At 40.6% G+C, this 24333-nt stretch overlaps 1 protein-coding gene across 11 annotated transcripts in view; it reads left to right on the forward strand.

Moving 5' to 3' along the window:
• The window catches only part of SLC38A9 (solute carrier family 38 member 9), a 64894-nt gene that overhangs the window by 36276 nt on the left and 4285 nt on the right, over window positions 1–24333 (forward strand). For 6 of the 11 annotated variants that reach the window (XM_030470976.1, XM_030470975.1, XM_030470974.1 and 3 more), the window contains exons 13-15: window positions 1093–1241; window positions 8443–8532; window positions 10200–11009. In XM_030470976.1, the coding sequence (XP_030326836.1) occupies window positions 1093–1241; window positions 8443–8532; window positions 10200–10365 (405 nt within the window). In that variant the 3' untranslated portion in view covers window positions 10366–11009. Of the gene's footprint in view, window positions 1–1092; window positions 1242–1783; window positions 2519–4874; window positions 6396–8442; window positions 8533–10199; window positions 11010–22811; window positions 22873–24333 lie in introns of those variants that run through there. The other 5 variants (XM_030470977.1, XM_030470980.1, XM_030470981.1 and 2 more) reach the window with 5 other exon arrangements.

The following is a 24333-nucleotide window of genomic DNA, read 5'->3' on the forward strand; positions in this document are numbered from 1 at the left end:
GGTGGCCAGTAGTTCTGTAAAAAACCAAAGATTTAATACTTTTAGGAAAGTGGTGAAGAAAGGACCAAAATGACCAAGAGACCAGTGGAAGCTTTAATTTCTTTAGCTTCTTTAATCCTGAAAAGTTTGTTTAGTTGTGTGTGCAGTGACCAATCCCACTCATTGGAACTGTCTTCAGGTACTCCAGAAAAAAAAATGTGATGCGAATGCAAACTCATTTAGGTAGAAGTCCTCACTGTGGGTAGGTTTGGAGACTAACACTATGGTGAGCCTTGCCAGCGGAGTTCTTCACATAACAGCACCACATGAAACACCCTGTGAAGGCTGTTAAACTCTTATCTGCTTATAGGTGAGGCTGATTACCCCACCCTAACTGACTTCAAAGATAGGAGTTATCAATTGGTGATCCATTTTATGCCAGGTGTTCCATGTCTCTTGCATAATATTTAGCAATGAAGCAGCATTTAAAGGCTTCCTCTGACAGTAGGTTAGTTAGAACTGGTACCACTGTCTAACTATTAAATTATTTTTTGAACCTTTTGAAATAACTTCATGGGGTGAAATCCACAGCTAAATAATAGATGACAAGTTATTTTCTTCCCATTTATTTGCTGTAGTTATCGTAAATACTTATGAAGCCATTTGTATATTTCCATGATACTTAAGTCTTATACTACTTTTTCAGACATTCTTATTTGTAGTATATGATCCAGTTTTACTGATCAAATAACTTTTTAATATGTAGATATGATATGACAGGTAATAGGAGCATATGAATTTATCTGCCTAAAAAATCATGTGGCCTTTCCACAGCCTTGATTATTTGAGGGATGCTCAGAAGTTTAGAAAATAATTCCATCTATAATGCTAAGGTGAAAGCTGACATCAGCTCTATAATATTAAAAAATCTCTTGTTATTTGATGGCAAGGCAATTGTAAAAGAGGGAGAGGGGTTTTCATGTAATGGAATTCATTTAGCAGTTGAAGATAATTGGGTTTTATCACTTTCTTGCATGCAGCTGTTAAAAATCAGCAGATGTGCATAACATATCAATGTATCATTGATAAGTGTAACATTGTTCCTGTGTTTAGAATTTTCTAGATAACTTTCCCAGTGATGACATCATGTCATTTGTTGCAAGAATATTCCTGCTGTTCCAGATGATGACTGTATACCCACTGTTGGGCTATCTGGCAAGAGTTCAGCTGTTAAGACAGTTTTTTGGAAATGCTTACCCAAGGTAAGAAGTCTACTCCTTGACAAGAGCTTGGCACAGTTTGCTTAACTGGCCTTCTGTTGTCAGAAATTTGGCTGAGCTTTCGGGAATTTCCTTTTCTGCATTAGGTACATTTCAAAAGCTAATTTCACAATGTTTGCAGAGTCAGGGAGCGAATAGACATGCAAAATAAACTTGCCTGCAGATCAGCAGGCAGCTTGGCAGAGCAGAATGGGGGGGTTCTTTTGTTTTAGCTCTTCATTTTGTCGGTAATGATAGAGTTGTCAACACAGTTCCTTTGTTTTGTGTATCTCTATGGCAAAAATAAAGTTATACAGGAAAAAGATTTTGTTCAGTCCAGAAACATTCCATCAAGTAGCCTTTAAGCTGTGAAGCACATACACTCTAGATATTAACCTCTCAGGGAGTAATATGTGTTTTGATTGTGCATAACTAGTAATCATCCATCTGTTTTCAAACAGAGCTAATAGCTAAGTGAGTTGTTGGCTGTGTTATCTCGGCTGCTGCTATGCTTATAAAAATAGCTTTTCACATGCTAATTTCAGAGATGAGGCACACCCCTGCATTTGTACACTGTCTGAACTCCAGGGAAAGAGCTGATCCAGATCTCAATTTTAGTTTTGTTGTTTTGGGGTTATTTAAATAAAACCTGGGACATTTATATTTGGAGTATTGTCTGAATTTGTCACAGCCGAGAAGTTGGCATTTATTTCCGAGTTTCTTATTTTATGTTGTGAATTACTGTTGATGAAGGAAAGGAAAAAAATATCCCAGGAAGAAATGTGTATTTCCTCTGTGGCATCAGCAGTAGCATACAGGTCTGGGAAGACATTGTTCCAAGTTTCAGACTTTTTGTGGGTCCTAAAATAGGTATAAGAAGGTCTAGAAATTGGATGCCTAAAATTAGGCAGTGAAATAAGTGCCTACTTTTTTTGATGCTAAATTGTATGCAGTTCAGCATTGAGGAGATTTTTAGGAACTGCTACAAGTTACTGTTGGAAACAAGGCCATTGATTTAAGTGCTAAACATGGATTTCACAGCCACTGGGAAGTCACCATGTCCTATATATTATGTGGATGTGCCTCTTCCTATCTCCTCCCTCCAGTTACTCCCTGACCATAATGGTTTTCATTTCCCTACAGCTTCATGCCAGTCTCTTCTCAGGTTAATTCCAGCTTGCTGTTTTAAGCCTTCATTGTATGACGAATATGATGATGCAAATACTTGCCTGGTTCTTTTGGTTCTTGTCTCCAGGATGTCCTGTGGGTAGCTTCACTTTTTCGGTTTTTTATTTTTTTGACTCCTTATAGGGAGGTATGTAGAGTTTCTGAGAAGTCAAAAATGGTTTCTAGGAAGCCACTTAAATCTCCAGTCTATAGTGACTGGTAGTACATTCTGGCTGTCTGGCTGTGCCTCTCTAGTATCCCAGGTACCTGAAATATAGTACAAAAATTCCTCAGCTAACCTATAGGCTCTGGCTTCTCTGCATTTACAACCAGCAAGGTCAGACATTAGTTTTCCTATGCAGTGGGGACTAACTGGTACAACTCGACATGAAGAACTTTACTGTTTCATTCAATTACATTTTCAGCCTTCCAGCTCAACCTTTTCTAGCCAGTACTGCTCAGTTTTCACAGAAGGATTTTGAGGTGGTTTTCTTTGGTTTTGTTTCTGGGTTTAACTTCATTAGGACAGGCCAGTTCATTTTTACCAGCTGCTGAAATATCATAGAATGGTTTGGCTTGGAAAGGACCTTAAAGCTCATTCAGTTCCAACCCCCTGCCATGGGCAGGGACACCTTCCACTAGACCAGGTTGCTCCAAGCCCCTGTGTCCAACCTGGCTTTGAACACTGCCAGGGATGGGGCAGCCACAGCTCCTCTCGGCAGCCTGTGCCAGCGCCTCAGCACCCTCACAGGGAAGAACTTCTTCCTAATGTCTAATCTCAGTCTCCCATCCGTCAGTTTAAAGCCTTGTTATTACCCCTTGTTCTGTTACTACACGCCCTTGTAAAAAGTCCCTCTCCAGATTTCTTGTTGGCCCCTTTAGGCACTGGAAGCTGCCCTAAGGCCTCCCCAGGGCCTTCTCCAGGCTGAACAAGCCCAACTCTCTCAGCATGTCCTCATAGGAGAGGGGCTCCAGCCCTCTGAGCATCTTCATGGCCTCCTCTCAACTTGCTCAGGCAGGTCCATGTCCCTCTTGTGTTGGAGTCCCCAAAGCTGAACACAGGACTGCAGGTAGGGTTTCACGAGAGCAGAGTAGAGGGGCAGGATCACCTCCTTCAACCTGCTGGTCACGCTCCTTTTGATGCAGCCCAGGACACGGTTGGTTTCTGGGCTGTGAGCGCACACGGAAGCCGGCTCATGTTCAGTTTCTTGTTGATCAACACCCCCAATTCCTTCTCTGCAGGGCTGCTCTGAATCTCTTCTCCGCCCAACCTGTAGTTGTGCCTGGGATTGCCCCGACCCAGGTGTAGGACCTTGCACTTGGCTTGGTTGAACTTCATGAGGCTGGCATTGGCCACCTCTTAAGCCTGTCCAGGTCCCTCTGGATGGCATCCCTTCCCTCCAGCGTGTCAGCCGAACCACACAGCTTGGTGTCAACACAAACTTGCTGAGGGCGCATCAATCCCACTGTCCGTGTTGCCAACAAAGATGTTGAACAGGATCAGTCCCAACACTGGCCCCTGAGGAACACCACTTGTTACCCTTCTGCAGTCAGACACTGAGCCATTGATCGCAACTCTCTGTGTGTGGCCATCCAGCCAATTCCTTATCTACTGGGTGGTCCATCCATCAAATTGATGTCTCTCCAATTTAGAGGCAAGGATGTCGTGCGGGACAGTGTCGAACGCTTTGCACAAGTCCAGATGACATCAACTGCTCTGCCCCTGTCCGTCAGTTCCGTGGCCCCTTTGTAGAAGGCCACCAAATTGGTCAGTCAGGATTTGCCCTTAGTGAAGCCGTGTTGGCTGTCACCAATGATGACCTTATTTTTCATGTGCCTTTAGCGTAGTTTCCAGGAGGATCTGCCCCGTGATCTTGGCAGACACAGAGGTGAGACTTATGTCCCTAGTGAGATATCAGGTTCTGTCAGTAAAAGCTACTTCTCTATGTCTCTGCCTGTCTTGAAAACAAATACATGTGTAGACATGCTGGCACAGAAATCTTCTGACATCTTCAGCCTTTCTGTGCTTCCTACAGAAGATTCAGAGACAAGAGAAGGCATCCTAATTCCTTCTTTCATTTTGCAAAATCTATGCTAGCGTACAAACTACAACATAGCAAGTGATGTACTGGGACAAAACCCAAGGAATTGTTCATTCTGTTCTCTCCCTGGTTTTGTAAAGGCCAAAACGCTGTGTGTTGGGAAATTATTTTCTAAAGTGAGATATGTTTGCAATGGCATCATTTAATGGGTGACATAGGGCCAGAGGCATGTTGTTAATCTGCTGTTTCTTACGTGACTCGATCTTATGTGTACAGAATGCTAATTTTTTTATTACTGTTACTGGCTCTTAGCTACAGTGATATTTGTGATAAAGATTCCCTTCATTAATTATGTGCTGCACATAAAATGCTTTGCATAGGCATCTGATCAGATTTTAGAACTTTTTGACATCTTTCCTGTTTTCAGATGTTAAAGAAGCTGATGGACAGAAACCACTTGGCTTTCCTTAAAGGTTGTCCTCCCTTTACTCCATGGTAGCCCAGCAGACCTGCCAGTTCTCCCACAGATACGTGTCTTCTGATGCAATTAAATAGATTTCTGCTGTTTGCATGGGCCTTTAGTTATCTGCTCTTCACCTAGCTTCTGTCTTGCTTCTTAACTGCTCTAATTCATAGTCTTTTGCCCGATGTCGCTCGAGTGAGATTTCCAGGAAGAAAATGCATTTTTAGACAGAGTAACCTTTCAAAAATTCTTACTTAATAAATGATCCTGTTTTGCTTTTCTCCTTGCTTTCCTGTTTCCCTTACTGTGTGTGACTCCATGCTGAGTCCAGCACTTCTAATTTCCTTGCATCTGACCTGAGGAGATTTACAATCATTTTCTTTCTTTAAACGTCTCCTGTCCTAGGGTTTGGTTTCACAGTTTTCAATAGGATTCTTACTTTGAGGATGCTGAAGTTAATTTGATATACGTGGTCACTGTTGTTCAGTGGCTTAACTTTAACTGTCACTTCCACAGGACAGAAGTTCATAGAGCAAGCCTTGTAATGATCTTCTGGCATACCAGGTTGTTTCTTGACTCTGTCAGTCTGAAAAGTTAACTTTGCAATGGGGTAAAAAAGAGACTTAGAGGAGAGCTTGATTGTTTTTCTCTCCTCTTTACTATGGTTTTTGTGGGGTTGCTGGATTTTTGCAGTTGAGCAGTGATTCCTTTTATAGAAAAGAGCTAGGGTCTCTTCCTCTGCCCAACTGAGAATATTGAGACTGAGGACAGAATATAGAAGACGGTGTGCCACATGCTGCACTTGGATTGTAGGGGTGTGCATCTTTTGTGAATTACAGCCTCCTTGAGGCAATCCAACCTGTGCCTCAGAGCACCAAACCTCATCAGGCTGCCCAGACAGGCAGTCCAGCCCTGGCATGGGCCACCCAACTCTGCTGCCAGTGACCATGAGGAAGAAAGTTACGCTGCTTAGAAAACAGCTGTGTGCAAACAGGGAGGTTAGGTAAAAAGGGCCCAAATCTTCCCTGATCTCTAATATCATCTAAATACTTTTCTTCCTACAGTCATAATAAGTAGATATGGTTATGCCTCCAAAATACTGTTTTTTAACTGCCCTTTTGCAATGTGTGTTGAGCATTAATTGTGCCGTAAGCCAGTGTCAGGCTAAAACTGAGCAATTTAAAACTTGTTAAAATGTCTTGGGCTATGGGAAAGGCCTGTCTCTACTGCAGCACACATGCATGAAACGTACAGTCTTATGAAAAATACTGTCTCAAATATTACAGCTACCAGTAGCCCTAGATACCAGATTCTTCTTATTTGGAAGGATAGTTTTGATAAATGATAATGCCATTCTCTCCATTAAGAATGAGGCTTTTTCTGCCTTGAAGCTCAGATTATCTATGAATATCTGCATAGGTAAAAGAAATGGTTTGCAGGTTCAACACCTGTTGTCCAATAACATGGCTACAACTTGGGCTGTTTCAAAAAGGTAGAAAACGAAGCAAGGATGTTCCAAGGGAGAAACACAGTGTAACCTTTTGCCATGGTTTAAGTCCTTTTCAGATTTTCTGATTTTGGTCTTATTCTTGAGGATCCTGCTTAATTGTAACAATTAAAATTGCAAAGCACGACTCTGCAAGCACTGAATTGTTTTGGATGCTTCAGCATTTTGAGCATTGTTTTCAGTTGAGCCAAAACACATACCCCCCAACCCAATTATTTTTTTCCCAGATCAAGAAGTTGAAATGTTTCATTTCCCACCAAACACACACACACACCACTTTGCTTTTGAAGTTTTAAGAAGCTAGAATTAATTTTTTAAAGAGCAACAACTTTGAACTACAAAAATCACTTTTTCTGTTTCAAAACATGTTAGAATGAAATACTTCAGGCTTTTTACAGGATTTCTGCTAAAATATTCTGAACTGACCCAAATTTGCAAAGCGAGTTACTAAGCCTACACTCTTTTTAATCCTTCTTCCTAAAAACTTAATATCAGAAAAGAAAAAAAAAAAAAGAAGTGCTGTCATTTTGTGTTCATAACATTTGGTTTCAGTCGTGCTGTCTGTAAGATCTGCAATCTGCTGATCTTACAGATCAGAGAGGAAGTAATTTTTAATGGCAAACACTTTTTTTGTGAACAGTTTAGTTAACTGGCTTTCCTTAGCAATATTGAGAAGCAGTAAACCTTCTCTAATAAGTCTGATTCTTGGGATTTTATTTTTTTATCTTGGGAGTTTACCAGGTTTATATCCAATTATGTTTTTCTTCCAATAAAGTTTTAGCTGCTGTATTCCCATTGTTATCTTCAGTCTCTGAGGTACACCTCTTGTACCACTATTAAAATGTCATGTGCAAAATTAAAGATATAATTTGTGTCTTTTTAAAATGAATTTTAAAGATCAAACCTTATAAATGGTCCATAACGTAAATTATTCCTTCGAGTTTAAATTGCCTGCATTACCCTAAACTTTAATGAGACTACCCTAGCTCCCTAATCTTTCTTCCTAACTTGCAAACTGGCAGCCAGCCTTTCGGCCATGGAAGTGTCACTTTTGGAAAGCTTGTTAGTTTGCAACATCTCCATAATACAGATACTTTCTACAGCTAGGAAAAAATAAGCAATTGGGTTGCAGATTTTGATTATTTTAAGAAATCAAATCCTCCAGCAGAATAAACAAAACCTGTTTCCTCTCTGTGAATTCTTTTTTCCCTTCATAGAAACAGCTGTGTGACCAAAATATCACATTTTTTTGTATTTCCTGACTGTACCTTATATGCCAGCATTTCATATTCTCTAAAGAAAAGCGATACTCTCCTCAGTCTCAGCTCTGTACATAACCACACTGAGTTTTCCTGATGCATTAAAAGCTGCCTTTGCAGAACAGAAAATCTCTGGTTTTTCATCCTTAACGCAAAATGAAAATCAACAGGAAATTATTTATAAAAACAAATACAGCAAAAAATTCCAGCATGAATAGAACACAGATCAAGTATTAAATGACATCTAAATGTTTGTGCTCTATCAAAATGCATCAGAGTTCAAGTTTTAAGGTGTTATTTCCCCCCTAGAATTCTATGTAATGTTTTCCACGTGATGCCTCTTTTCATTTCTTCTGGTTTCCATTAGTTCAGTTTGAGCAATTCAGATAATTCTCTGAACAAGCTAATTCTTTCTTGTGGGAATTAAGTTATACAGTATTGTTTTTTTGGTATTTGAATATCCATCTGAAAGACTTGAGTGCTGAGTACCACGTACGGGGTTTTTCAGAAGAACTGCCAAATTATACATAGAATGGTACTTACTCCTTAAGAATATTTTGAGTCAAAACACTATATATTTAGAGTTTGGCACTTTGAATATTCAGTAGATGTTATGTTTGCTGTGAAATTAATTGGCTTTGATAGAGTGAATCATGCAAATGCCATCCATGTACCAGTTAAATGTTAGTGTAAATGAAGGATAATTAGTAGTATTTTGTAATAAATACAACATAGATTTTAACATTCTTTCCTCACTTTCGTGTAGCATTTTCCATGTGCTCATCCTGAACATAGCAATTGTAGGAGCTGGAGTGGCAATGGCAATATTTTATCCAAATATAGGAGGTATCATAAGGTGAGTGAATTTGCCTGTGGTGTTGCTGCATGTTTGCCTCTTGATGTTGAAAGGAATGATATGAGTGCAGGTAATTGTATCTTTATGTTTTATGAGGCTTACACCTTTTTAAGCTGTAAATAATGATTTGGAGGTGTAAACAATTAGCTCTTTTAAAGTTCTGATAAGTGGCTATCTGTCTGAGGTGATTGGGATGATTCCCCAGGTTTCATTGGAGCTGTACCTGAGGACCTATACATGTGAAAGAATATGGTGTCAGGGGAAAAGCTGCTTGGTTATTGTGTGGCTTCTCTCGAGTTTTTGTTTTATGTGAAGACCATTTGAAGCTGTTTTGGAAGTCTGTAATAGCAATCCAAGAAAGCAAGTAACTTCAGAGGGAAAAGTGACATTAAAGTTGTACTTCTAAATGATATCTTAAATTTACGATGTTAATATATAATTGATCAAGAGTAAAGGAAACAGTGTAAGGAGTTTTATTTTCTGCATTTGACACCACCATATTTGTAATCATTGTTATTCATTCCTAGTTTGCATCTTTCCTACAGCAACCAGGAGAGGGAGGTGTTTAAAAATACAGAAATCTGCAATTATAAAACCAGAATGACAGGCTTGGTTCTGACTAGAGCAGCAAAATAACTTACTTTTGCTCAGTGGCTGATCTTTAAGGTTTTTCCCTGGTTTGTTTTTTTTTTTTTTCCTACCTCTCCTTTTAATGAAAGCTTTCGTATTCCAGTAATATAGATATTCTGGTTCTTAATTCCAAATAAATACCATGCAATACATTTCTCTTCCTTACAAACCAATCCCTACCTTCTGTAACATGTTCACTGTGCACAGTAACCAAACGTTTAAAACAGTAAATTTCTACCTGATAAATTCTCTAGATACAGCTAACTTAAGTATTTGCTGTTTTTGTGTTTCAGATGGTTAGTCTGTATTGTGATGTTTGTGATTGCTTTGTCTAAAAGCAATGTTCAAATATTTGAAATAAAATAACGCGTATTTGGCTGCAGTATAGCTTATTAGGTGGAAACTGAGAGTAAGGGGAAATACTGAGGTTTTGGTAAGCAAGGGAGCAGTGAGAAAAAGAAACAGTTAAGTGTTTCATTTGCTGTGGTTCATCATGTTACCAGGAGGGCATGTTGATCTTCTTGGGTCAGGAGAATGGTTTGCTAGGAGGTCATTAAATAAATTAAAATAAAAGTTGCAGATTCAGGAGCATTTCTGTGCTTACATGCTTTAACATGTGTCCTCCGATGGCTGGGGTGCAGTGAGATTTGCAGTTCCAACAGTAAAGGACGCCTAACAAAGATGCACTGTCCCGTCTTTTTCTGTTGCATGTTGACACATTTCCCCAAAGTAGAAACGCTAAGTCAAAGATGAGGAATCAGTCCCCAGAAGCATCTGGGCATGTTACTGAAATGTGAGGGGTGTGTCAGAGTGCAGGTACAGGGGTACAGGGGGCTGAGCAACACAGAGGGGGACAATTAAATGCTGGCAAAGGACAGTAAGGAACAGAAATCGATCTTTAGCAACTGCAGATAGTCACTGTTCAGCCAAACTGTGCATTGGTTTGGGGGGGCGAGAAATGACAACAAGAAATAAGAGTTAACACAAGGCATTCTTCTTTCTTTTTCTCCTCTTCTCCTCTCTCCGCCTTTCCTCAGATACTCTGGAGCAACATGTGGGCTGGCCTTTGTGTTCGTGTATCCATCCCTCATCTACGTGATCTCCCAGCATCGTGCTGGGCAGCTGACGTGGCCAGCATTGATCATTCACATCTTTATAATCCTCCTTGGACTGGCTAATCTGATTGCGCAATTCCTATTGTGAAAACTCCCCCTTCTCCCTGTGGCTGTCACAAGTGGTACTGTGACATCTGGCAACAGCCTTGAGCAACACTGTCATGCATGAGAACAAACAGTCCTCAATATGATCTTGAGAAAAGCTGCACCTTTGAAATAAATTCAAAACACATCTTTCAGGTGCTTGACAGGAACTCTGTCTTGTTCCTCTAAAAACACGGTTTTATGGGAAGTGAAATGTTTCAGATTTCAGTGAAGTAGGTCCTGGTTTTGTTGAATGTACATCAAAGATTAATGAAGCTCACATACTTTAATTTTTTACAGCACGCTTCTCCGAACACACAGCTTTCAGCCTTGGGCTGTAGAACTTCTCTTTCCTCCAAAGAAACTGTGCTTACCTTTATTAACAAACATGCTTTCACAGTATTGTTCAGTGACTGTTTGAAATGCTCTTTGGTGCAGTTATCTTCCTGTTTTGTTTGGAAAATGGAAGAAATTATTCTTTTCCTTTTTTTTTTTTTGTTGTTTTTGTTGTTTTTGTTTTAGGTTCATTTATAGTTATTTGGGTCAAATGCACTCTTAATTTTGAATGTGCTGTGAAATTGTTTTGGCAGTATTTTTCCTCTAGGAAATTCCAGCTAAGAGAAACAATAAAGTCATGTCTCAGTGTTTTATTCAGAACCAATATATACGCAAGTTATTTGGGCTCTTACAATGAAAAAAGTCAGGAGGATAAAAAAATTAGAACAAGACAATTAAAATTAGAATTCCAGGCTTTACCTCACTTCAACTCTGTTAACTGGGCTATTACGTGCAGTGAAGTTGTCTTATCAGGAGTTGCATGTTGGTTTATGGATGCATGTTGGATACAATGTTCATCACAGGCTTGCTCCCTCCCTCGGAGGGTCTTATTCTAGTCTCTCACCATGCTTTTCCACTACATTACTCCAGATGTTTTGGATGTGAGCAGAGACAAAGCTAGCACTCTTCAGAATTGTGGGTTAAATAAAATAATTTAAGTCTTAAATAATTCCTAACAGAAGCTGGAAAAATCCAGGAAGGGTTTTGATGTGGGTTTTTTGGTGTTTGGGGTTGTTTTTTTTTTTAACTTCTTGTTTGCTAATTAAGAGGGTGTGCATGTGTAAGCACCTTCCTTCACATACCATCTATGAGTCTGAGTCTTAACCCAAAACATGCAGTAATTAAGTTACCAGACACTAGTGGGATGTCATCTTTTATGGTTGGAGAGAGAGAGTAAAACCTCCTCTTTGTACAGAATTTCAGTGCATTAAAATAATCAACAAATGTGGAATAATTGAAAGAGGACTCTGCGCAATGCTGAATTCAGAAGTAAGTAAAAGAGGAAAAAAGTTGGAGTGATGCAATATTTGTGAAGTAGGAGTTGAGCTGGGAAAGATTATTACATTGCTGGGTAAGAGTCTGCATTTTCATCAGAACAAAAAGCATAACCTAGATTATCACCATGCTGCTCTGGGAAATGATGTGAATTTTTGTATTAATGATGTACATCTGTTTGAGTTAGGCTCTTCAAACTGTGTAGAGGACACTGACTTGCATAAATGTCCTTTGCTTGTATGAAATACAAAATCATACGGGTTCGGAATGTTATCTGCAGAGTAGAATAATTCTTTCGGATTCTTTTTTTCTTGTGAAACTTCTTGTGCCTTTGAATCAGGATTGGAGAATATATCCATCATCTATTCTGTGTTACAGAGAAGTATTTACCCCATCCTGGTCATTTTCCCTGTGTATGCTCTCATCTTCCACTCTGTTTCCTGAATGTCTAAGATGTATCTGTCCATCCTTTTCACTGGCTGACAGTGAGTGTATCTTGCAGTGCTGAGACCATTAGCACTGCCCAACACAGCTGCTTTTTAGGGACTGGGTCTGACCTCTCCCATAAAATACTTCCTTGACCGTCTAGCTAGTTGTCGCTGTATGTAACTTGATGGCTGCATTCCCTCAATGATCTCAGCAGTGTATTTCACCAGTTAAATCTGTATTTTTTATTTTTTTTTTTACTTTCCAACAAACTTCCTCTTCTTTCCCACAAATTTCAGAAATTTACAGTTCCACAACTGTAGTATGTTGCTAAAACCTCCACAGTTGTTTGATAGAGAAGTACTCAAACACCAAAAGGAAAGAACAAAAGAGGCAGGATTTCAAGCATCATTGCCTCAGTCACATTAAGCTCTTGTGGTTATTTATTATAGATTCAGTGCTTAGCCCTGATGAGTGCAGGTACTTCAATTTCATTATGTCCTTCCACACTCCATCTGGATATGATTCCATGAGTTAAATCCTTGCCATTAAAGCAGATAGATGGTAAAACGTCCGTTGATTTTAGCAGAATTAAATTGTTAGGATCCAGTAATTCAACAGAAATTCCCAAGTAAGGCAGAGTTTGCAGTGAAGTCTCTTAATTGCATCTTCTGTTTATCTCTTTTCCAGCTGTTATCATTGTGTACAATGATCCGAGTTAATATTTAGAAGGAAATTATTCAGTACCTTTCTAAAAGCCTGGTTGAGCCCTGAGTTACAGAGATAGGTTCTTGCTGTGCTGTTTATATATAGAGACCTTTAGCAGCTGTGATTTGAATTATAAGTTTATAAGTATTAAAGTAATAACAAGTATTTCATTACACTGTCATCACCTGAAGCACATTTTCTTATGAAAAAGTATTTATTTTACTACCTGCAACTGAGATCTTTACAAGTGTCAGAAGCAAGTTACGAGTGTGTAAGTAGAGCGGCATTTTCCGGGTTGTTTTTTTCTTTGTCAATAGGCAACATCCTAAGTTGAGTAATATTTTAAAGTTTAATGGCAACTTAAATGGTCTGTAAGACCAGAATTAGGTTGCATTGTCTCTTTTCTTGCAAGCAGAAAATGTAATTCTCCACAAATGCACACTGCATCTTGCTTGCTCATGCGACCCGCAGTGACGGCCAACTAATTCCATTTCCCTATGTTCTCTGTTCCAGCAAATCATCATGTAATTTAATGGAGCAGAAAAAGTAATATATGAACCCGATGGTGTATTGTGAAGTGTCATTTATTATCCTTTCATAGCAGAAAAATAATTTCTGCTGGAAATATTACATTTTGTCTTTACATTTGAGCTTTGTTGGACTAAGATGCAAGGTGAAATACAATTCTGGGTGTTGAGAATCTAAGGTTTTCTTCGTAACAGTACCAGGCTCTTTGCCTGGCACCATCCCTATCTCATTGCACTCTGAAAATCCAGCCCTCCATCCTATGTGGTAACTCATTGATGCAAACTGAAGTTTTCTTTGCATGAGGCTCAAGCAGCTGTGATCATCTGTTCTGATACCATCAAGCTAAAATCCGGATCTCAAGATACATAAGGCATTAACCCACCATGACCTTTAGACAGTGCCAAAGCATCAGCAGCTGGGGAAATTCCCAGGAAGCTCCAAGAGCAGTTGTGGAAATGTCCGTGGGTGATAACACACGGTCTGAGCACTGAGACCAAGGAGTTAGTTTTTCAGTGGGAGCTGTGTGATGAACAGAAGCTGTATTCTCTAAGACAAAGACACAAGATGGGGCTTTTCTTGTCTGCCTTCTGTCATTTCAAGAGAAAGAACTGCGTTCTCCATATCCGTGCTTGGGCTAACCTCACTGCCTACTTTGTAATGGCCTGTCATCATCTGTTCCGGTTTCTTAATGTTATTGTGGCCCAGACTCCTCCTTTCAGCTTCTAGCAGTCTTCAGAATCTCTGCTGTGCTTATTAGGTCTCTGTTTCCCCTTGCTCTTCCAGTCCCTCACAGCTGCATTTGTTCCTATAAATCAAATTTTCCTGTTCTGTCTGGATTACTAATGTAATGTTAATGTATTAAATCCTGTAGCTTTAAGGATCTGCACAGCAAAGAGCAGCATCTGGGATTCAAACGCTGCATCATTTAAGTGTAGGGGCTCCACTGAAATGGGAGGCTGGTTTATGTCATGTTTCCTTTTCTCAAAGTTCAGCCTTTCAAACTCCACTTAAAAAAATATGTAAAGATAATGGCATTTGCATGCAATGCTGAACAGTTGGTCAGATTGACAGCTTGCCCAACCTCCAGGCTGCCCCTCTGCCACCAGGTTTCTGCACAAACGTTGGCTATTGATTGCATGATCACGTAACTTTTTCCATAAGGTGTCAGCTTGAGCATGCAGAGGTTGCAAGAGCAATTGGTACCCTATCATTGCTTATGCCTGCCATCTCCTAACTGTAAATGTTGGACTTCAGGCAAATGTTAATTAGCATGCAAGAATGTGCAGTCAGCCCTAAGGTTGCTTGTATCTTCCTTGTAGCCATGGTTATGAATGTCATGGCATAATAGCAGAAAGCTGAGAGGCAGCAACAGTATTACTGGGTGCTGGAGCTGCTCTGGGAAGAAGAGGCTTCCTGAAGTGCCAGACTGCTGTGTACATAGCGCCAGGATGCTGCTGCAGTGGCCATGTTCTGCAGCAAAATGGTAGGAGTGGAGGAGAGAGATAGGATAGCCCCTGGAAAGCATATTTTTGCATTTCAGGATGTTTTGCTCCAGAGGACAACTGCATTAAACATCTGTCATGATTATAATGGGTATGAAGGCAACTGAGGAAAAATAATAATGGAAAAAGGAACAGTGCTTGGCAGTAGCTGGTACCAGCAAAACAGTATTCCTCTCACCTTCAGTTGGGAGCAGAAATTCATTCGCATGGGCACTTCATGAAACTTGGGAGCTGTCTTCAGTAATGAAAATGCTATTTTATCATAGCTCTTAGTAACTTCCTAGTAGGAAGTAAACCACTAACCATATCCAAAGCACTGATATGTTTGTTTTAGCTCATTGTACCGTGCTCAATGGGGGAGTACAGTGTAAGCTTTTCCCTCCGAGTTGGTATTATGTGAGGTTGCAGTCACAATCAGCCTACTTAATTTCTTCTGCAGCTGAGAACACCGTTAAACTTTTCTTGGAAGAGAACGGGACTTAACTTGCCAGATCCTCTCTACCTCTCACTCCTGAAATTTCAGATGGTGGAACCAGCACAACGTAACTGTTGCTCTGTGGTTTGTATTTCCAAACACCAACTGATCTGAGTGGGGCAGGAAGGGTCTTCTTTTTCAAATGTACTTAATTACGGCTTTCCTCATATACCTCCTTTTTGTAATCCTGAAGCAGATTAAACAGTCCAGATGAAAAATGTGGCTTTATATAAAACACTTTTTGGTCCCTTCTTAGTATGTTTATATTGCAGCTTGGCTGAAGCTCATTGAATTATTTCCAATAGCCCAAAGACTGTTTAAAAACTGCTGTCCATGTGTTTCTTTTCATCATTGTTTGAATGGTCTTTTTTCAATTCCATGTTCACTTTTGACATTTCATTAAACTGTTAGAGGAAGTGGAGATTAGTCAGGTCATTTCAAATCAACACAGCAAAGTCATTCAGCTGCAATATGAGGGGAGAAGAAATGCCTACACATTGAGTTCCAGGCTAGATACTAAATGCCACACCAAACAGAGACATTGTCCCCACTGTGCAGCTGGCTTCAACTTAGAGCAAAAGGAGATTGTATGATGAAATTACCACAGGGCATTCAAATTGCAGGCCGGTTATGAGAGGAGAGGGGAGGCTGTTTTTCCTTGAAGCTGTTCATTTTATTTATCTCCTCAGTGAATATCTGGGGGGTTTTCATACAGATGTGTAATAAAAGCCTGGTCAGGATACCGAGTTAGCATAAGCACTGTCCAGCGCAAGAGTTCTGAGCTGGTACCGGGTGGCAGAGGCTGATGATTCCTTTTGATGCTTTGTGCTGGCTTTGTGGGTTTGGGATTTGGGAGAGCTCATGCTCACTTGGCATCTCTTCTGTAGAAGGACAACACTCTTTACTAAGGGAAGGCTGAATCTCGCCTATCCTGTCTGCAGTCCTTCGGCTTGAGAGAGGATTTACATAACTAAAGTCCTCTGTTATGGAAATAGAGCAGCTATTTAGGGCTCAGCCAGATTGACAACAATGGGCAAATGATCGTATCCTGCCTCTGAGAGTTGCCATGAGCAGTTTGCTCTTGCCCTGGAAACTGCTTTCTTCTTCCCAAGACTAGATTGATCAAGCCCTTGAAATCACTTCACATTTCTTTATGGTGCCACCAACTCCTGAACTATTTTTACAGTGGTGGTTCATGTGTTACATTGTCGAGGCTACAGCTAGTTGTTATTTCTCTGAATAATTAGTTGGGATATCGTGGTTGTAATAAAATTTGCTGTTCTTAAAGCTGGGAAAAGGTGGGAGGATTTTTTTTAAACTAACTGAAGTCTGGCCTAAAGCAATATTGGTCTATGAAATCAGTGAGCTGCGACTGTTCCTGCTCTTACTCCAACAGGAGAAAACAAGTTTAGTTAAAGCAAAACAGTAGATGACAGTTTGCTCTCTGAGTGCACTTGTTTATACCACAGTCAGCACGCACTTTCTGCAGGCAGCTAGCTACCTCCTCATAGCAATTGCAAGAAATGATGGGCTAGAGCTCCTCCAGAAATAAACTCTTACCTAAAGGGCCACGGTTTTTCATTCCTTTCCTGTCTGTTTTTGTAGATAATTCAGATGCCCCAATGAGCCCCTTTCAGACAGGTTTGTTCACCTGATTTGCACCTTGGTAATAAATTGCCATTTAGTGGCATCAAAGGGGTATGTACATGACCACAGGCTCCCACACCTTCCCTGAGAGCTTAAGAGACTGTCCCAGTTCTTTCCACAGTGAAATCTGCCCTCAATCCCCATCCACACTGGAATGTCTATACTTACCTCTGAGGCCAAACTGCAAGTAAACTTCAGCCATTGGGTAAACTTGTTAAAACCCTAGCTTCTATGGTTTTATTGTGAGGGCACCGCACCGTTTTCTTTAGCACATGACTGAGTCTTTTACCTCCATCCCATGTGTTTATACAGGGAAAATCAGGCCATTGGATGGCAGAATGTTTTAACATTGCATATACTTCCCAGTGCACCCTGAGTAAAGCAGGTCTCTTAAAAATTAATCTGATAAAATGATCTTCTGTGTTGAGTCAGGGATAGAAACACTTCAACCTCACTTTATCCAGTATGTGAAGTGTCTGGAAAAAACTCACTGAAAACTAAGATCCATATAGAAAGACAACTACAAAAAGAGAAGCTTTAAAAGTCATCAAAATGCACATAAACAAGATTTTCTGGCAAGGGCAGCCTAGACCTCTGGCTTACTTGGGACCATTGCCATCAATAGGAATCTTTCCCTTTGCTTTCAGTGGGCACTGATTCAGGCCTTGGAGAAACTACTCTTGAAAAGATCTTGGCAGTTAGGGGAAGATTCCATCAGGAGCAGCAGGACTCTGCTTTCCATGCAAGAAGCTGAGTATACGTCGGCAGCTGTTATTCAGATGCAGTGAGACCTGCATCACAGTTAACATGCTGTATTGTTGAGCATGATACAACAGATTTACCTTTAAAAAAACTCACTGAAGAGGTGAGTACCAAAGTAAAACACAGAATATAAGTGGGAAGCACAATCGGAGGTGGGGAGGTTACGTGTTGGAGTTTTGTTTTTGTGTTTGTTGGGGTTTTTTGTGCAGTGATAACTCATACAGGAGAAAACAGAATACCTCTGAGGTACCCTCAGCTGGCTATTTTTCATCCCAGGGTGGATCTTTCTTTTCTTTGACTCCTTGGGCAAAAATCTACAAGTACTCTGGGATTTGTGCGTAGTTGCATTGTTGCTCCCCTGTGTATTTGTTCCTTGCCTGTTAGTTAGTTGTCAGCAGCATTTCTCCGTGGAGTATTTTATAGCACTTGAACCACACGGAAAGTATGCACTGAGCTGAACCTGCTAAATTTGGTGAATAATCCGTTGTGTGTAGATGCTGTCATGTATTTCCGGGGAAGAAAAAAACCCAACACCAAGGGCACTCTGTCCTCTTCAAAAACACTTGTAAGGAATGGTCCCAGAGCTTTAAAAGATCCTCCCTTTTCAAAGTGCTGTGTGAATTTCCATGCAGTTCACTACCTTCATTAGTGACTAGAGCCACAAACCTCAAGCCAGCAGACAGCCGGAGAGCAGCTGTGAACCTTTCTGACCACGTTTATTTTAAAATGTTAAGCCAAACTATGTATAAACTATATATAAAGTCACGGAAGACTCAGAAGTCAGTTTTCTGCTATGTGCTTCTCCATCAGCCCCACCACTTGTCCATTGTACTCCACTGCTTTTTAGAGCAACTAACCCAGTTTTGCTTAACCTAACTACCAGTTGTCCCTGTTCTGGCACTCCCAATGACAATTCTTCTTCAGCAGATGAATATACAGTTGCATAGTCCAACAGATATGTCTGCAGAGGAGCCACTGACCTGTGCAGCTCAAGTAGAAAGAATGGGGATCTAGAAGCTTAAGCATGCACATTCTGGTGCTGACCCCTTTACAGAGGGCACCACTGGGTATGGCTGAGCGCATCTGTCAATGTGCATCTGTCAGCTGCTACATGAACCCCTGAAGTACACATTGCACGCTTGTGTCATGGAGTTTGCCCATGCTGGGCTGTGATCACTTGCCTCACCCTGTCCACCAAGAGGATGAATGTGTGACAACAGTCAGCTTGACAGCCTGGCTCTCATGAACAGTAAAATGTCATGGTTCTAGCTCTCAGGATTTTGATCTTGTGCTATGTATTAAGCTTGATGGCCTGAGCGAATTCAAGAGGTGTGTTTCCCACTGGCAGTGAAGGAGAGGGAGCAATCCCGGACGGGCTGGTAGAATACAGGTACACAGAGCTGGAGCTGCTCCAAGGCTATATCCAGTTTCCAGGCACTCACACCTGAGGGGGTGCCTTTCTGAGCACACCAAACCTGTAGAAGAAATAATAGGAAATTAATAGAAAAATGGCATGCAATGGCAAAAGCTACTTCAGGACATGTGCAGTACTACCCAGGAACCTAGAGGTGCAGAGACAGAGGAAAGCATTGTGTCATTGTTTCCATCTTCTGACCACGCACAAGAGTATTAGTAAGATACTCCTAAGCTTCACCAAGCTCTCACTGCAGCCAGATACTCAAAAGCAGTCAGCCAGTCAGTACATATCCCATAGAGCCAGGTTAGAACTGTAAAGCTGTAAGTGAATGACCTCAGCACAGGAGAGCTGAATTCCTTCAGACAACTCTGCAAGTGGGGCAGTCATACACAGGGGTCCATCACACACTGTGCTTGTGTAGCTGATGCAAAAGCCTGTGCAGTCTCTTAACGTTCCACATTGGACTATAAACCATATGAGACAAATGGAGTATGTTACTTGTAAAACTGTAGGCAACACAATATAAAAAGTCATTCTCCTTAGTAAATTATTTCTATGCTTTTAAAGGTTTGGATCCTCAACCAATATATATTTTTGTTTGCTAATATGAAATTAATCCCTCTTGGAGAAGACAGATTCTGCTGCCTGGCCCTCCTCCCTACTCTTAAGGCCAACATAGCATTAAATAAACTGAAACAATTTCAACTTTGTAGACTTTTTCTGCTGTGAAGCAACTATTGCAGAAATGGCATTTAAGAGTGTGTCTTTTTTTGCCTTCCAGAGTTTTGGAGTAGTCCTCCTTTTTCAGTTTCAATATGACCAAATAGTTCCAGTAATTTCTGAACTCCCTGCCAGTTTACTATTACTGCAGCTGGCTTCAAACCAGCTGACTGATGTCAGTCTTGTAATAAAGAATGACAAAGCTAGACAAGGGTCCCATGAGAAACCAAAGAAGGAGGATCAAACACAATTGTAAATCTGTGCAAGAGACTACAAGGTCTCTGGCAAAAGTTTTACTGCTTTTTATAGCACTATTTATTCAATGAGTTTTCATTCTCTTCCTTTCCCAGGTGTGTGCCTGTTGCATTGTTCTCTGTTTTGTTGTTTGGTTGTTTGAATTTTTTTGATATATCATGTAATGGAGTACATAAATATTCTTAATGTGAGTGCATAACAATTTATTTAATACAGCTCATGAATATATCCCACAAGGTAAAGCATCCCTAATTATTTGCTGTGTTGCCAACTGCAATCTCAGCTTTGCATCTTGCAGTCATAGAAATGAATCATAATTGTGAAAAAAAGCCATGTTTTCCAAGGCTGCAACGGCAACTTTTCCAGCTATTGTGTGCACAGGAATGTGGCTGCACACACCCAAAGATCTCCAGACTTCAGTAAAGTTTAGGGATCCTGTCAGCTGCAGAACCAGGAACTAAGCGTTAGTATAAAACCCACCCATGCCCTTCCCTCATCTCTCAGTAGCTCTGTCCTTGACTTGGCCTTGTCTGATTTTGCAACTGAATTTTTAAGAGTGGTGTTGTAGAAAGGTCATTGAAAAAAGCAAGTGCAAGAAGTCTATCTGGATTATTTGAGACAGGACTAAAATGGAGTATAATCTGGTTCTCCTGGATTTCTTAGCACAAAGTTAAAAAAGATACCAGATTCAGGTTGCTCTTCATCACTGTGTGTAATTTTTCTGCCCTGCCATTCAGGGTAGGTTCTTGGAGGGAGAGTTCCATTCCCAACAGTAAGATTTGTGGAAACCATCATTGCTAAAAGGTGAACTGTGATCTAGCCAGCAAGAATTTTGTAGAGAAGGAAATGCTGTAGGGAGTTATTCACCTCAGTCTGAGCTGCAGGGACATGGCATGTCACTCTCCTCATCATAGCCAAGAAAAGCTGTTACGTTTTCTGTGTTCAATCAAAAGTCTATTCAGTGATCAACCTGTACTTATCTGAGCTGTCCCTGGCATGCAGTATAACATACTCTGCAAATCAGTACATCTCCACAAAAGACATCTGGATTTCTGCCTTCAAAAAAAGTGTTTTCAAGAAAATTTGAGTCTGAACAACTGTTTTCATCTCATTTTCCATTGCCTGAACTGTATCTTTACTGTCATCACTGCTGGTGATAAAAAGTTTCCAGCCTTCAGGCGATATGAATATGCAAAGCATTCCAGCAGATTCAAATACCATTTTGCCTCAGTGCAAATCTACAAAGGTGGTTTTCCAGCACGCATTAGGCAACACCTTACCTTTGAAAATCGTCTCTCTATTTCGGCACACAAGTAATGTGCTCTGGGAAAAACTCAAACTTGACTCCTTCAAACCAGACTATCAATTCAATTCAATTGCCTTTGGGATATGGTTTCTTATTTCCAGATTTCCACATGGTATGAAACAGTCACATTTACAGAGAGCATAGAGCCTTGTGATGTCTTTTGTTCAAGGAAACCACCAGTACCTCAAGAGGGGGGGGAAAAAAGAGGCTTTTGCTATTCTTTATTCATATTTGTGATGACCTTCAATGATCAGAGAAGGCCCCAAATTTTTTATTGCAGTCTGTAGTCTTACTTTTTGCAGTTTCAACAGATTTAGATGTGACCATTTCAGTCCAAGCTCAGTGCTGCTACATTAATGATGAATGTCTACATAGGCAGGTCAAGATTTCCCAAAGGCTGAAATGCCTCTCTTTAGCAGTAACACCCAGGATAGGAAAAAGAGGGGAACTGAGGGAAATCCCCATGGAGGATTACTCCAGGGCTTGTGGAGTAAGCAAGTTATCCTGCTCCCTGGTGTCAGTGAATCCCTTCATGTCTGTATGGGTAAGGCCAGTACATGTAATTCTCTCCACTTTACCTTCCTTCTCACCTCTCGCCATGGTTTCCTGTGCCTCTGAGAGCTTGTCAAACACACAGTGCAAGGAGAATCCATAGGAAGGGTTAAGGAGCATTAAGACATAATATCATTGCATTAGGTCCGAAAGAAAGAGAAAACATATATATAGTAATGCTTTTTTCCAGCTTCCTGTTCTCTTTCCTTAACCTTCTCCCCAGAACTAAATGTTAATCCAGCTAAAAACTCTTGTAACTGACTAGAAGGACACATAAATGTAGAAGGTAAGTGCACATCTTTATACATGGTCACCAGGTCAGAGATGAATTAGACTCTGCCATCTCTATAAGGATACTGATGACTACAAGGAATTGAGACATTTCTTTTACTTCTGTTTGTAATGACAGAAGCTCCAGTAGCACAGTGGTCACCTCACTCTGAATCGGGGCAATGGCTGTATACTGACTCAGAGGGGAATGTGCCAGCAGCACCACTGAATGTGCATTACATATTATACAGCAGGAAATTTGGACAGCAACTTGTTATAAGACTGTTTTGGAAATGCATGAGACACTGTATTTCTGGAATCTGAACCTTTCTCAGCATGGTTTTTTGCTAGATAACTGTCATGTTGTTTGAAACAGCCTGAAGGACCAATGCTGAGTTAGTTTATCCAGGATCTTCATATTGGAATACTCTAATACATCTGTCATCTTTCTTCCTGGTTCCAAAAAAACCAGAATGCAATCCTGTATTTTCTTCCATTGTGAAATATTACTTAAAACACTTTTGTAATTGACACTAATCTCCTTTATTAGAGCAACCCACTGGGCCTTTCACCTCAGCTGCTGCAATCACCGACTTCTCTGATGCTTTCAGGTGAGGCTCTACGACTTCTTACTCCTTCACACCTGCACTGTTCTATTTCAAAATGTTTCTTGCAAGATTAACACTTAACAACACTGATAAAATCACATATGTGCTCTGCAGTGACTAAACATGACCGGGGATGCCTCTGCATTTCCTTTGCTTCCTTTCTCCTCTCCTCTGCCGTCTCTGTCTCCAGAGCTGCACTCCTGCCTCAGCAAGTTTAGGATCCAGGTACCGCTCTGAACTGCACTGATGGCAGAAGGTCCTCCCTATAACAAATATCATAATTTGTCTACAACACCTTGGCTTTTTCCTACTTCTTACACTAAAATCTAGCACTGAACTGAATTACAATTAAAATTGTTTTATTTAATCTGGTAAATACAGGTACGCGCACATACACATTTTATTATGAGACATTTAAGTACAGGTGCATTCCAAATTATCAAAGTGCAAGGAAAATCAACAGCAGGGTCATGCTAGAGCAGGCTGCAAAGGAAAGGGAAGCTTCCCATCTTGCAAACAATTACATGTATTGGATTGAGCATTTGAGCAAACAACTCTCAGCAAAGATGAGTAAGACTAAAGAAATGCACTTAGGAAGGGTGACTGAAGACTGACATCTCTGTTATGGTGTCCATCCTGAGTCTGATTCACAAAGTCTTCAATGTCCAACAGGCTTTTTAGATACCAGCACTTAGGCATATTCACCAAGCCTGCAGGCATCTACAGTCACCCCTGGAGTGACAAGACTGCTCAGAGCCTACCTCACACGTAGAGCAAGAGAGATGCAAAACCTGGGGTTCTCCAGCCTCTGTTACCTGCTGATCCTGGTTGAGCAGGAATAGCCAGGGCACTCCTAACTGCCCCTTGAAACACAGCCCGGAAGCAGACGGGTTATGTCCTGCCCATGTCTGGCAGTAAAAGCACTCAGCTGGGTGATGGGAGATTTGGGAAGCCGCGTTGCCCCTTCTTTTCCATAACACATGTGGAGCAGTCTTACAGCAAAAGCTACAATCTCTTGGAGATCTTCCCAATCCCCAGCCTTACAGAACCACTTCTTTCAGTTGTCTTTAAATATGATAAAGTCAAGCGGGTTCGTTACCATATAGAGTTGATGTCTGATTCTGAAATCGGTCTGGTTTGGGTTTGTGGGTTGGTTGTTTGGGTCTTTTTTTTTTCATTTTATAAAACTTTGTTTTTAAACAAGGATAGTACAAACAACTTGATAGAAAACAAACCATAACATGGGCATACTCAGCAGATGTAAATTGAAATCGCATTGCATCACACACATCACTTTTTAACAGGGTCTAATATGTTTTATAGACCTGCCTTTATGTCCCCTCCCACTTCTGCTTATAGCTTTCCTCTTAGCTTTTATTCTTGAAGCAGGGAAACACAGTGGTGAAATGCTACCCAGAATTCATGTCACCTATCTTGATTCACGGTTACAAAACTTTGTTAAGA

This window comes from Strigops habroptila, chromosome Z (genome assembly GCF_004027225.2).
Source record: "Strigops habroptila isolate Jane chromosome Z, bStrHab1.2.pri, whole genome shotgun sequence".
NCBI lineage: Eukaryota > Metazoa > Chordata > Aves > Psittaciformes > Psittacidae > Strigops > Strigops habroptila.